This window comes from Leptonotus elevatus, chromosome 19, assembly GCF_054856555.1.
Source record: "Leptonotus elevatus isolate MCC_2025b chromosome 19, RoL_Lele_1.0, whole genome shotgun sequence".
NCBI classification, from domain to species: domain Eukaryota; kingdom Metazoa; phylum Chordata; class Actinopteri; order Syngnathiformes; family Syngnathidae; genus Leptonotus; species Leptonotus elevatus.
Genome location: NC_141257.1, coordinates 9,347,928 through 9,360,474, shown reverse-complemented (window position 1 = coordinate 9,360,474; position 12,547 = coordinate 9,347,928). Strand labels below are relative to the sequence as shown.

The following is a 12,547-nucleotide window of genomic DNA, read 5'->3' as shown; positions in this document are numbered from 1 at the left end:
TTTCTGATAGTCGCAATAAGAAGAAACGAGTCAACTGAATTGATCAATTCATTGTTGACATGTTCAATGCACACATTAAATACAGCATGTTTGAATAAAAAAAAAAAGAAATATATTTTTTTTAAAAGCAGTGTTTTGCAGGCATATTTATTATTCAAACTGTTCAAATATACTAAATATATATCACACTTTATCATCCGGAACATTTTGTGTTGAGTCACAGTAATAAACCTAAATACATTCTTAAAAAAAAAAAAAAAAGTGCAAAGTTACATAACTCTGGTACGTCAAAAAGAGCCTCTCTGCATTTTACAAACAAAATGAAGATGACTTCAGCATGCTGTCATGTGACTGGAGTTAATTACAAGGTCAAGTCGAGAGAGTAGTTATATGTTCAGTCAAAGTCTCTTCTTAGCTACTATTAAATCAGTAGATCGTACTTCCCATCTTCCACTTTAAAATATCACTTACTAAAATATGTTTCTAAATATGTTTATTTTACTCATATTTGTGTATCATATGTAAAACTATTTCATTAGACCTTTGGACAGGGTGTGAGCATAAATTTCTTTCTTTAAAAAAAAAATACATCCTAGAAAACGATTCATCTGTCTCGTGCTAAGATCAAAACGGGGTTGAGGCCGCTAGAAACTGATGGTCTCCTCGTAGACGGACAGCAGCAGGAGGATGGCCCATCCCAACAGCAGGCCTACGTTCTGCAGGGCGAACATCAGCCACGGACTCTTGGACTTGATGTGGGTCATAGTGGGCAGCTGGAGTGGGATACGAGACCAAAAAAAGGTGCCATTTTTATTTATTTATTTTAATGTTTTTTTTTTTTTTTATATATTTTTTAAAGGTACCATTTTTACCCCATTCACTGCCATTGACAGCTATAGACGTCAAAAATTCATTTGGCGATTTTTGTTGTACATTTAGAACAAATTATTAAATTAAATTACAAATTTTAATCGCCTGATGCCCTTCATTTTTAATAATCTTTTTTTTTAAAGAAAATATTATTAAGATTATTATTATTAATTTATTTTATTTTAATGTTTTTATTTATTTATTTAAAAAAATTAAAGGTACCATTTTTACCTCATTAACTGCCATTGACGGCTATAGATGTCAAAAATTAATTTGAACTATTGCTATTAGTTTAAATTGTTTCCCCACTTTTGTTAACAAGAGTATGAAAACCTAGAAAAAAAAATTGGAGGTACATTTAGAACAGATGAAATTTGAGATTAATCGTGAGTTAACTATTGAAGTCATGCGATTAATTACAATTTAAAAAATGTAATCGTCTGACGCCCCTACTTTTTAAATATTTGTTTTCTTTTTCTTTTTAATTAGGGGCATCGGGCGATTAAAATTCTTAATTGTAATTAATCACATGACTTCAATAGTTAACTCAAGAGTTATCACAAATTTTATATCTGTTCTAAATGTAGAATCAATTTTTTTCTAGGTTTTCATACTCTTAACAAAATTGGAAAAAATGTGAAACTAATAGAAATAGTTCAAATGAATTTTTGACGTCAATAGCCATCAATGGCAGTGAATGAGTTAAAAATGAGAGGCGTCAGGCGATTACAATTTTTAATCGCATGACTTCACTAGTCAACTTACGATTAATCGCAAATTTGATATCTGTTCTAATACAATAAAAAAATTCTAGGCTTTCATACTCTTGTTAACAAAATTGGGAAAAAATGTTAAACTCATAGAAATAGTTCAAATGAATTTTTGACGTCTATAGCCGTCAATGGCAGTGAATGAGTTCATTGTCTGTTTCTTACCATCCATCCAACTAAAAGGGTTCCACTGTACAGGATTTTAGTCTGTGCCACTCACCATGTCAGTCAGGCCCACATAGAGAAAAAGGCCCGCAGTAATGGCGGCGATCCACTGAGTCGTGGCCAGGTCGGTAGCCACGCTCAACGCGATGTAGAGGCCGACGAACGACGTCATGGCGCTGCCGACGTTCAAGAGAAGCGCCCGGCTCACCGACATGCCGCAGTTGAGCAAGATGGCGAAGTCGCCTGAGTGCACAAAAAAGTGTTCAAACGAACATTTTGTCGGGACTTGTTTCTGCGCCTCTGTAGGTGCTGCTGTTTTTCTTTGCAACAGAGTGCGTACGTGTCACCTAGCTCGTGCGGCAGCTCGTGGCAGAGGACTGCCAGCGTCGTGGCCAGTCCGGATTTCCATGAGAGCGAGAAGGCGGCGCCCATCGCCAGGCCGTCGGCGAAGTTGTGGATGCCGTCGCCGAAAGTGATCATGTAAGGCAGCAGCCGATGTTCTGCGCAAAGACAGCAGTTAACCACGCTTAAAACTTGATGATCGGGTGAAATAGCTAACCCAGCGGCCCGGCATATAAACCATCGTAAAGCACACATTTGTGAATTGTGAGTTTGTGGGGGAATTACTGTAAAATCTTACCTCGAGTTCTCTCTCTGGACATATGAAAATCTCTTTCGCACTCCTCTTCTTTCACCTTGGCACATGTCACGATAATCACTCTCACAGTTATATCAGTGTGCCTCCAATGTGTGACATTTCTTACCAGGTCTGCTTTGGAAATTGAGTGCAGTTTGTCTTTTTGTTTCCTTTCCTGTTGATACATCTCGAGAACTCGGCTGTGGTCGCAGTGGTGGACTTCGGATTCATCCTTGAAGGTTTGTCGCAAATGATTATGAAATGTTTTTGGGGCACAATCTCATGACATCCGATGCAAGGGCTGTCAATTCTGGAAGGTGTTTGTATTTGGTAGAATAGTCATGTGACTTGTCCCAGCCAATTAGGGAAAGGCAATGAAAATAATGGAGATGTTACTGCAAGAAAATTACATTTTACTTGTATTTCGTAATTTTCAAAGTTTTTTTAGTATTAATTCTTATCAAGAACAGATTTAGTTTTTTTTTTTTTTGTATGACATTTGAAAGGCCAAATTTGTGGACATATCTATAATTATTTCAGTTGAATTGATTTAATTAAACTTATGTGTTTTATTTATTACTGAAGATTTTTTTTTTTTGAATTATCACATGTGAAGGCAAATTATAATTAATAAAATTAATACTTCTATTTGAATTATTAAAAAATAAAATCGATTTAATTTGTGAAGGCCATTTTTTTCCCCATAAAGGACTCATTATTTTCATTTTCATTCTTTCTAAATGGACACTTTCACAATTCATCCCTTATTTCATCATAGATAAAAATGCCTCGGAATTTGCGACCCAGCTCTTGCATTGGTGTACCCAATGAAGTGTCCAGTTCCAATTTATTTTTGCTCACCGCGTGGTGGTGATGACCATGCGTGATGATGTTGAAGACCGTTTCCATCAGGTAGAAGAAGTAGATGCCGCCCATCACCACCAGCATCTTGTACACGTAATCCGACAACTCCGGCTGGCCATGGTGGTGACCTCCGCCGGCTTCTTCCGAGTGCACGTGCAGGCCCAGAAACTACACACAGGTATTTATTATTTTTATATATATTTTATTATTATTATTATTATTATTGTGTATGATAATAAATGACTTTTTGTGACATTATTATTATTTTTTTATATCAAATGTGTTCTTTGGCTCAATAAAGGTCAGGAAGCAAAGCAGAAGACGGCTCACCATGGGCAGCAGATGCAGCAGCGCGTCCCCCGTGAGTGAGCCCACGGCCAGGCTGATGCAGAACTGGATGCACATCGGGAAGACGCTAGTGCACGATGTGCACAGCAGCAGCAAGATGCCCAACATGGACATCAGCGTGACGACCACGTTGGCCAGGGTTGCGTACAGGTACCCTGAAGCGCGCGCATGAGAGCGTCAAAACCAAGTTGTTAATAATCTACTGGAGAGCTAATATAGCTGACATATAATCATCGACATGCAGAAAGATGCCACGCCCTGGTTTTTTACGTGTTTTGGTAGGTGCTGCTTTTTTGGTTAGCAACAGTGTTCAAAATGGGCTCAGCACTTATGAACACTTACTCTCCGTTTTGGTGAGCTGGTCCGATTTCGTCGGGTGCGAGCCGGCGCAGGACCCGCTCAAGATCTGCTGGATCAGCGCCGGGCTAAGCCGGGCCAGGCCAGAGCGGCCCAGGTTGGACGAGTTCACATCCAAGCCGTGGATCACTACCAGCTCGTGTGAAGAGAAGCAGTGCTAAGAGAATCAGAGCAATGGCTCATTTTTTAAAATGCTGTCACATGATCTTCAGTGTGACGTCTTTACCTCTTCCCAGGTGCCGTTCGTTTCTGAATGTTGGCGTGGCATGTCGTGATCATGATGCACATGCTCGTGGCTTGCCTCAATGTTGGGTCCGATGCCAAGAGACATCATGGCAGCCTCCAGTTCTACAAGGTCCAGAAAATATGTTTAAATGTTTTTTTTTTCTTTTGGATTCTTTTGACTTCTTTTTTTCTTTTTCTTTCTTCTACCTTCAATGGTGAAATTCTCAGAGCCCAGTCGGTGCATGATGTCATCTAGGAAGAAGCTCTCTTCAGGGAGCGATTGGAAGCATCGGCCTTGCAAGGCGTGATGCAGGACCCGGCCCAGAACTGCACCCGCCGCTTGGGTCTGCTCCGCTGACGAGGCGCCGGCCTCTGACATGATGTCGCTTGTTGTGATGCAGTTCTGGTTAAAAGATGGCGGGTCCTGTGGTTACTTCATTTAACAACAAGAAACTCCAAGCAGATTCCGCTTCTCCTCATCTTTGCAGGGTAAGTCTGATTCACTTACAATAAGGTCAAAAAGCAGTACATAGCCAACTCATTCACTGCCACTGACGGTTATAGACGTCAAATATTCATTTTAACAATTTCTATTAGTTTAACATTTTTTCCATTTATGTTAACAAGAGTATGAAAACCTACAATTTTTTATTGTACATTTAGAACAGATATAGAATGTGTGATTAATCGTGAGTTAACTCGTGAAGTCATGCAATTAACTCATTCACTGACATTGACGGCTATAGATTTTCATTAATTATTTATATTAGTTTAACATTTTTTCCTACTTTTGTTAACAAGAGTATGAAAACCTAGATTTGTTTTAATGTATTAGAACAGATATAAAATTTGTGATTAATCATGAGTTAACTCGTGAAGTCATGCAATTAATTACGATTAAAAATTGTAATCGCCGGACGCCCCTATTTTTTAATAATCTTTTCTTTAAAAGAAAAAAAAAGATTATAAAGAAAAAAACAATTTATTTTTTAAAAGATAAGATTATTAAAAATTAGAGGCATCAGGCGATTACAATTTTTTATCCTAATTAATCGCATGACTTCACTAGTTAACTCACGATTAATCACAAATTGTATATCTGTTTTAAATGTACAAAAAAATTTAGGTTTTCATACTCTTGTTAAAATGTTAAAAAATGAAAAAAAAATGTAACTAATAGAAATAGTTCAACTGAATTTTTGACGTCTATAGCTGTCAATGGCATTAAATGAGTTAATTACGATAAAAAAAAAAAGATCGCCTGACACTCCTAATTTTTTAATAATCTTTTATTTTCTTTAATCACGTCAGGCGATTAAATTTTTTAATTGTAATTAATCGCCTCACTTCAATAGTTAACCCACGATTAATCATAAATGTTATATCTGTTCTAAACGTTCAATAAAAAAAATCTAGGTTTTCATACTCTTGTTAACAAAAGTGGAAGAAATGTGAAACTAATAGAAATAGTTCAAATGAATTTTTGCCGTCAATGGCAGTAAATGAGTTAAACAAATATTTTTACCACTGACCTCAATATCTGACGACTCATAGTGCTTGAGAAGCTCTCTGAACACACTTTCTAATCCACCAAGGCCCACGTGCGGATGTTCGCGCCCGTGGCACGACTCGCCCTCCACCTCCTCCCCCTCGTGGTGATGTTCATGGGAATTCCCGCTTGCGATTCCATGCAGGAAGTGTTCCACTTCTTCCCCCCACCTGCCCTGACCTGCCGCGGCGCACACCGTGTCAGGAGAGGTCAGGTACAGGACGCAACCGGCGGCCAGGGCGGTGAATCCCGCCGCGTCGATAGCGTGGTTTTTCACTGCTCCCGCCTGCCGATGATCGCTGTGATTGTGGAGCAGCTGGTGGACGGCGTTTGATAGGTTGCACTGGAGAAAAGTAAAAACACATTTGTAACCAATCATATCACATCTCATCGTAGTGGCCAAGTACATGTGGTGAACCATGCTAGGCAAAACCTGAAGAGTACTGGAAGACATGCAGCCCTATTAAGAGCAGGAGAGGCAAAGAAGGTCCCTAACTGAGCTTATTTTCACTGAGCAGAGAGAATACATGCCTGTGAGTATTGTCATGTGCTCAGTTGGTATGTTTTGCTTTTCTTTGTGTGTTTGAAAGTGTATCATTATTATATTTATGCTAATTCCAGTGAGCCTATCTATTAGGGGTGGGAATCTTTGAATGTCTCACGATTCGATTCCGATTTTTGGGTGTGCGATTCGATTCAGAAAGATTTTTGATTCAAAATGATTTGATTGACAATGATATTTGCTTCAATTTATAGATGTTCAAGGAATCGTAATGATTGACTCCAGTCTGACTCGCTTATGCTAATTAGTGCTCTACTCGCGGCACTTTTATCTCTCAAAAGAACGGCTCCACGCTGCAAAAAAACTTTTATTGGAATAACGTGATCGTGACTTTTTCCTTCTACTCTCGAATTTGGCTACAACAGTGTATCAAATCGCGTGGAACCACACTGCCCCTAAGGGGCCATATCGGGTACAAAATGAACAGCGCTCTCAATAAAGACACACACAAATAAAGGCAAGACCGTATAAAATAATTTAAATAAAATCAATTTTGGGACATTTAAAATCGATTCTGAATCGTACTAAATGAGAATTACGATTCTTATAATAATAAATTTTTTGCCACACCCCTACTGTCTATAGGTTTTTGCATTGTTAGCATTGAGTTAGCTAGTACAGTATCTGTAGCGAGTAAAAGTATAAGTTGTCAGAAAAATACTCAAGTATAGTATCGATACGTGTATGTCACTGTCAACAACTGCATTTTGGGAACCACGGCAGCAGGTTCGACCGATATTCAATCATATCAGCTTCATCTCCTTTCATTAGCGGTTCTAGTTAATAGTAGCGTGACCCACATGGGAGAGTATTTACTTATATGTTTCTGATAACGTTTTTGCTTTTATACTCTACATATGAAAATATCTTTGTAATTAATCACCCCGTGCAAGGGGCTTTTCTGGAGTCAGATGTTCAGGGGTGATGACCTCCGGAGATAAATTTTACTGTTAAATGAAGGAGTTAAATCTCCATATACGAATACTTTTTTTTTTTTTTAAGTTTAACCTTTTGATGACATATATGCACATAACAGACTTTTTTTCAAGGGCAGTGATTTGGCTGATAACTTATTTATTAATTTTTTTAGGTCAATTAACAGTTATCGATTTATTGAACCTCTCTCAAGGGTTTGACACAACGGTATTAAGTGCAGCAATCTTACTTGTGAGTCATTTATCTCCCGCAGGGCAGGCAATGTTTCCTTTTATTTCTGCCAGTGGGCACAATCCGTCACGCTTTCCTTTTACTGCGATCACACTGACATGCGGCAAGTTCAAGGACTTCTCACGCTGATAATGACACTTTAGCCCCACTGACCTCATGCTCACTAACGTATAACTCCATAGAAATTGAGGTATTTTATTAAAGTGGGAAAGCTACAATTGGTGGACCACATACGACCCTGTGAGACCAGTCCTGCCCACCATGCAATTTAAAATAAATAAATAAATAAAACAACAATAATGCAAGTAATGCAAACTTCAACAAATGCTGTAATGTATAAAAAAAAAAAGACACTTTTTAAAATAAATTGCATATGTATTTTTGGATACATTTATGTAGACATATTTGTGTGTGTTTGAGGTTGTATAATATACGCAGACGCAGTATAACAAATAATTATCTTATTGTGTCACTACAATCATATACATTAAGATAAATGTTATTTTGTTACTTTAATAACAATACATAAAATAAAGTTATTTATAAAAGAATTATTTATAAAACAAAAGTTTATAAATAGGATGTTTTCCTCTTTTTTTAGTTACTTTGATATTAATATAAATATTATTTTACTACTACTTTACTTAATATTATTTTGTTACTTTAATCATTGATACACTAATAAGTAAAGTAATATTTTCTTAATGATGTTAACTATGCTGCTGTAATAATGAAGAAATTAATACATACAATAAAATATTTTTTTCTTATTTTGATTATTATATTTGGTTACTTTAATGGGATAGTGAAACTAAAAACACCCAAAAATTAAAAAACGAAACAAAATATTTGAAGTATGATTAAAAGTTCTATACATTTTATTTAAAAATGTCCAATGAATGTCAAAGGTGAAAATGATGAATTTCAAATTAATTAAATGAAATGTTTTGCTAGCAGTTTCTTAAAATATATAACAAAATATAATGAAAATAAATAGAGAGAGATAGGTGCCTTCTAAGTTTAAAAATGTATATATATATATATATATATATATATATATATATATATATATATACTTATATATATATATATTCCTACGAGCATCCTTAAGCTTGAACGAAAAAGAAAAACTTATGAGTTTTTATCGCAATATCAGCACGTTAACAGCTTTTGGACTTCGTTCCCTGAGCAGCACACCTGAGGCGCGCGTAGACTTTCACCCAAGCTCCGCGGACAGGTGGACAACCCAAAAAAAAAAAAAAAAAAAAAAAAAAAAAACCTACCTTTCCACACGGCACTTCTCCACACTGCACACGGTTCTCCAGCGTATTAAAGAGAGCGACCAGCGACTCCTCGTCCAGAAGTGAGTGCTGCTGGCCGGGGTGCAGCAGGTCGACCACGGCTCCGTACGCCTCGTCAACGGCGGGACACGCTGATACCGAACCGAGCGCACACCAACTTGTCAGCGCCGAGAGAACGAGCAGCTTTTGGCGAAACGTTGTCATTTTAGCTTTTCTCGAGATTCAAAGCAACAAAAAACGTCAGCAAGTGGCGTCTGATGTGGTTCTGTTGGATTTCGAGAACAAACTTGAGCTGTAAAGACACTGCTGCCGGCTTTTATTCAGATTGAGGATCCACTGGATTGTGATTGGCTGACAGGTTCTGAGCGTCGTCCTGTCCATAAACGCTGAACTGTACCTACCTGAGGTCCTTAACACACACACACACACATATATATATATATATACACATATATATATATATATATATATAGACACACAAGACATACCCCAAACCGTTTCCATTATAAAAAAAGAGAAAAAAAATCACCCGAGAAAAACTAAAGGGTTGCTGGGATTTATACAAATACACAGCGTGTTCAGGTTTGTAATAAATAAATAAAATAGACCAATATAAATAATTTCAAAACTGTTTTCATCACTCGTGACCTATGACCTGCATAACTTAATTGGAAAAAAATAGAGGATAAATAAAACTTGACGATGAAGATAAAATTATGCTCTTCGCTTTAGATTTTTTTTCTTTGCTCTAGAAATGATTCATAAAAGAGACGTAAACATGACGTCAGTTTGAACCACTCAGAGTATCAAGACCACTAGATGGTGCTGTTACTCTACCTGGTGGCCATATACTGTACAGTACTGTAAAAAAAAAGAAAGAAAGTCATGTACCTGACCTGTATGTTTAAAAACCATACATTTGCATTAACTTCAACTTAATTGTGAGATATTCACGGTTCCCTATTGTATTCATGAAGTCACTTAATTGCATTATTTTCTGTGGAATCTGTCCCCAACTTGTATATAATAACATAATTAAAGGTTGTTGTATCAAATTTGTTATTTCAGTGTGTATCAAACTGAAGGCCAAGTAAGGTTTGGTGGCACAATTTAATAGAATTTTTTTTTTTCCTGCCATCTTGTGGCATCCATCCTGATCAATAGCAACTACTGTTTTTCATGGCAGGGCAAAGTAAATAGTGGAGGATTTCTGTAATTCCCTCAAAGCAAAAATATGTGATCTGGAAGCCACTTTTAATGGACAACAACATTAAATGAACATAAGAAGCTACATTTACTCATCGGTGGAAGTGACAAGTTTCTCCATCTTGGCTACAAATCGCTTCTGACTCAAGTGCAGGATGCCGATGCCGTTCGCCTTGAAGTCATAGCCGATGGCATGAAGCTCCTCCAGTCTGGCTGTGACATTCTCCGTGCCGTAGTCCAAGATCTTAGGCATCTCCAGGATCTGCTTCATGATGATTCCTCCTTTTATGAGACAGTCCAGTTTTGTGCCCAGCGTCGTCGCCCCTATGTACAAAACCATCGGATAGCCCGTGATCAGCTTTTTGATGTCCTCTTCGCAACAGCCCAGCGCGAGCAGCCTCCCCTGAAGACTGGCCATGTTCTTTTTAAGGTACTCGTTGGAAACGTCCAAGATTTTCGCACCTGGCCCTTGCAACAGGGCCAGGAGCTCGGCATCCGTCAGTTTCAGAGTCGTTCGCACGTAATTGATGTTGGCCTTGACTCTCTTTGTGCTACAGATGAGAATATAGAGGTTCCTGGATATGATCACTTTGGCAAACTTCTCAGGATCAGTCCCGCCAAGCTCGACGCAGAAGTCCTCAAAGAACTGCACCATCTGCTTGTTGAGCTCCAACCGGTTTGAGAAGGTACGCGGTGCAGTGCCGATCAGCCGACGGAGGTCTTTGTTGCTGAGCCCCAGTGAAGACAGGTAAGCTATATTCTTCTCTAGGTTGCCGTTGTTGCTGGAGCGGAAGAACGACTCGGGCGAGCGTCCCAGGATGCCCACAATCTCCTTGTCCGTCTGTAAGATGTTCTTCCACAGCTGCCAGCGCTGCTCAAGATGGTCCAGGGAGCGGGTGATGGCCCTAGGGTAACGCGATATGATGCTGGCAATGGTCTGGCGGCTGGCACCTTTGTTCTGCAGGAACTGAGCCAGGCCCTGCTCGTTAGTGAAGCCTCTACGGAGAACGCCGGGCTGACGCTGGCGCGCCATCTTCACGTCCACACCCAACAGATCCAAGTTCTTCAGCAGGGACTTATTCTCAGGGTATGCTATGGGATCATTCTTGCTCGGTGTCACAGTGTAAAACCTCAAGAGAGGGGAAGTTGTCGCGGACTGTACGGTAATGCATTTAAAAGGTTGTTGAGTTAATCTGTGGAGGCCAATGAATGCTTTGAACCCAGAAGCCATTTTTCATCTACGAGATATCCTTGCAAGCACCATGAGACCTGCAAATAGATACGTAGGCAAAAGTAATGTAAAAATAATAACAACAATCATAGTTGATATTTTGATGAAAGTATTGTATGTCACCAAAAAAATATTTCAAAATCAGGTGAACTGTTTTTAATTCAAAGTCACTTTCAGTTGTCTAAAGTTCAGATATTATCGCTTTTCCTTTGCGTCTAAGTTCATGCTTAAGTAGTTATGAATTGTACTTAATATTTGAAGGCAGGATTGGATTTGATTGCATATAAAACAGCAACAACAAAAAAAGATAAGATCATTCAAGTTAATCATTCTTACCTACATAGTGCCTCACGGAAACACAAGCTAAATTTAAGCGACTACAAAACGTCAGCGTTAAGTAGGAATATAACAAGTGATTGGCGTTAGATATTTAAAATATTTTGAACGTGCGGACATACAGTAAGCTGACATGTTGAATGCAATGGATTTGCCTTTTCTTCTTCCTTGGTTTTCTTTTTTTCTTCTTTTTCTTTTTCTCGGCTGATTGTTCAACCGCGAAGTAACTAGCGCCATCTTGTGACCATCATTATTTAACAACAGACCAGATGGTAGCAATGAAATGGAATCGAATGAAATTGTTTACAATTACACAATTATCTACAATATAAAGTATTTCCAGTGTGGCGTTTATATGTATCCTGTTGTTGCATGGTTTATTCCGGCTTCCTCCCACATTCCAAAAAACATTTATAGAAATGATTCCCTCTCCAACTAGCACCATAACGATTAACAGTGAATAATTAATGTACATCTATCAAAAACGATGCAGATTAGCCACTGTAGCATCATGCAGTTTGGACATTACTATAGGAAATGTCAACTTGCATACTTACTCCATTAAACTGTGTTGCATGTAAAAGTTTAAATTTGTACCCAAATAAATGTTTTGAAACAACCGTTTTTAAGGATTGCATTCAAATGTATAGTCTATACTTAAAAGTTCAATACAACTGAATTGTGCTTAAACGTATTAAGAAAAAAAAAGTTCAAAGGGTTTATAGGCATAGTTGCAATTTCCTTTATAATGTGCTCTATTTCATTGTATGACGCGTATTAGGGCCACGTATAAATATATATTTTTTAGAGAGAAAAAAATTGCAAGATTAAAACTCGTAAATTTGCAAGTTTATAAAGTGGCAAATTTGCTAAATTTCTTTCTCGGAATATTGCCTCCGCCCTCCAAAAAATAAATATTTATACGTGGCCCTAATACGCCGTCGTAACATTGCATTATT

At 38.0% G+C, this 12,547-nt stretch overlaps 2 protein-coding genes and 1 long non-coding RNA gene across 4 annotated transcripts; 1 reads left to right on the top strand and 2 right to left on the bottom strand.

Annotated features, from left to right (window-relative positions):
* Positions 1-146: 146 nt before the first annotated feature.
* On the bottom strand, positions 147-9,063 carry slc39a4 (solute carrier family 39 member 4). 2 transcript variants are annotated; one of them, XM_086062942.1, is made up of 12 exons: positions 8,798-9,063; positions 5,769-6,128; positions 4,444-4,639; positions 4,238-4,359; positions 3,997-4,168; positions 3,637-3,809; positions 3,304-3,474; positions 2,570-2,674; positions 2,446-2,500; positions 2,153-2,305; positions 1,861-2,048; positions 147-773 (listed from the first exon to the last, which is right to left on the bottom strand). In XM_086062942.1, the coding sequence occupies exons 1-12, from the start codon at positions 9,017-9,019 to the stop codon at positions 645-647; spliced, it is 2,046 nt and encodes a 681-aa protein (XP_085919068.1). In that variant the 5' UTR covers positions 9,020-9,063; the 3' UTR covers positions 147-644. The 2 variants fall into 2 exon arrangements, with proteins under 2 accessions (XP_085919068.1, XP_085919067.1); XM_086062941.1 differs by having other exon boundaries at positions 2,446-2,674.
* LOC147157809 (uncharacterized) lies at positions 3,911-7,074 on the top strand. Its single transcript, XR_015091319.1, has 3 exons — positions 3,911-4,366; positions 4,465-4,725; positions 5,832-7,074. It is a non-coding gene; the product is annotated as an uncharacterized LOC147157809 (long non-coding RNA).
* An 843-nt stretch (positions 9,064-9,906) lies between the features above and the next one.
* On the bottom strand, positions 9,907-11,760 carry mterf1 (mitochondrial transcription termination factor 1). Its single transcript, XM_086062995.1, has 2 exons — positions 11,589-11,760; positions 9,907-11,290 (listed from the first exon to the last, which is right to left on the bottom strand). Exon 2 carries the CDS (start codon positions 11,250-11,252, stop codon positions 10,110-10,112), a length of 1,143 nt encoding a protein of 380 aa, XP_085919121.1. The 5' UTR covers positions 11,253-11,290; positions 11,589-11,760; the 3' UTR covers positions 9,907-10,109.
* Positions 11,761-12,547: the final 787 nt, after the last annotated feature.

Coding starts and splice junctions, on each gene's coding strand:
- slc39a4 (XM_086062941.1), bottom strand. CDS start 9,019: ATGACAACGTTTCGCCAAAAGCTGCTCGTTCTCTCGGCGCTGACAAGT. Junction 4,640..5,768: donor ATGAGTCGTCAGATATTGAG/GTCAGTGGTAAA, acceptor TCTTTTAACCAG/AACTGCATCACAACAAGCGA. Junction 3,475..3,636: donor TGCTGCATCTGCTGCCCATG/GTGAGCCGTCTT, acceptor ACCTGTGTGTAG/TTTCTGGGCCTGCACGTGCA.
- mterf1 (XM_086062995.1), bottom strand. CDS start 11,252: ATGGCTTCTGGGTTCAAAGCATTCATTGGCCTCCACAGATTAACTCAA.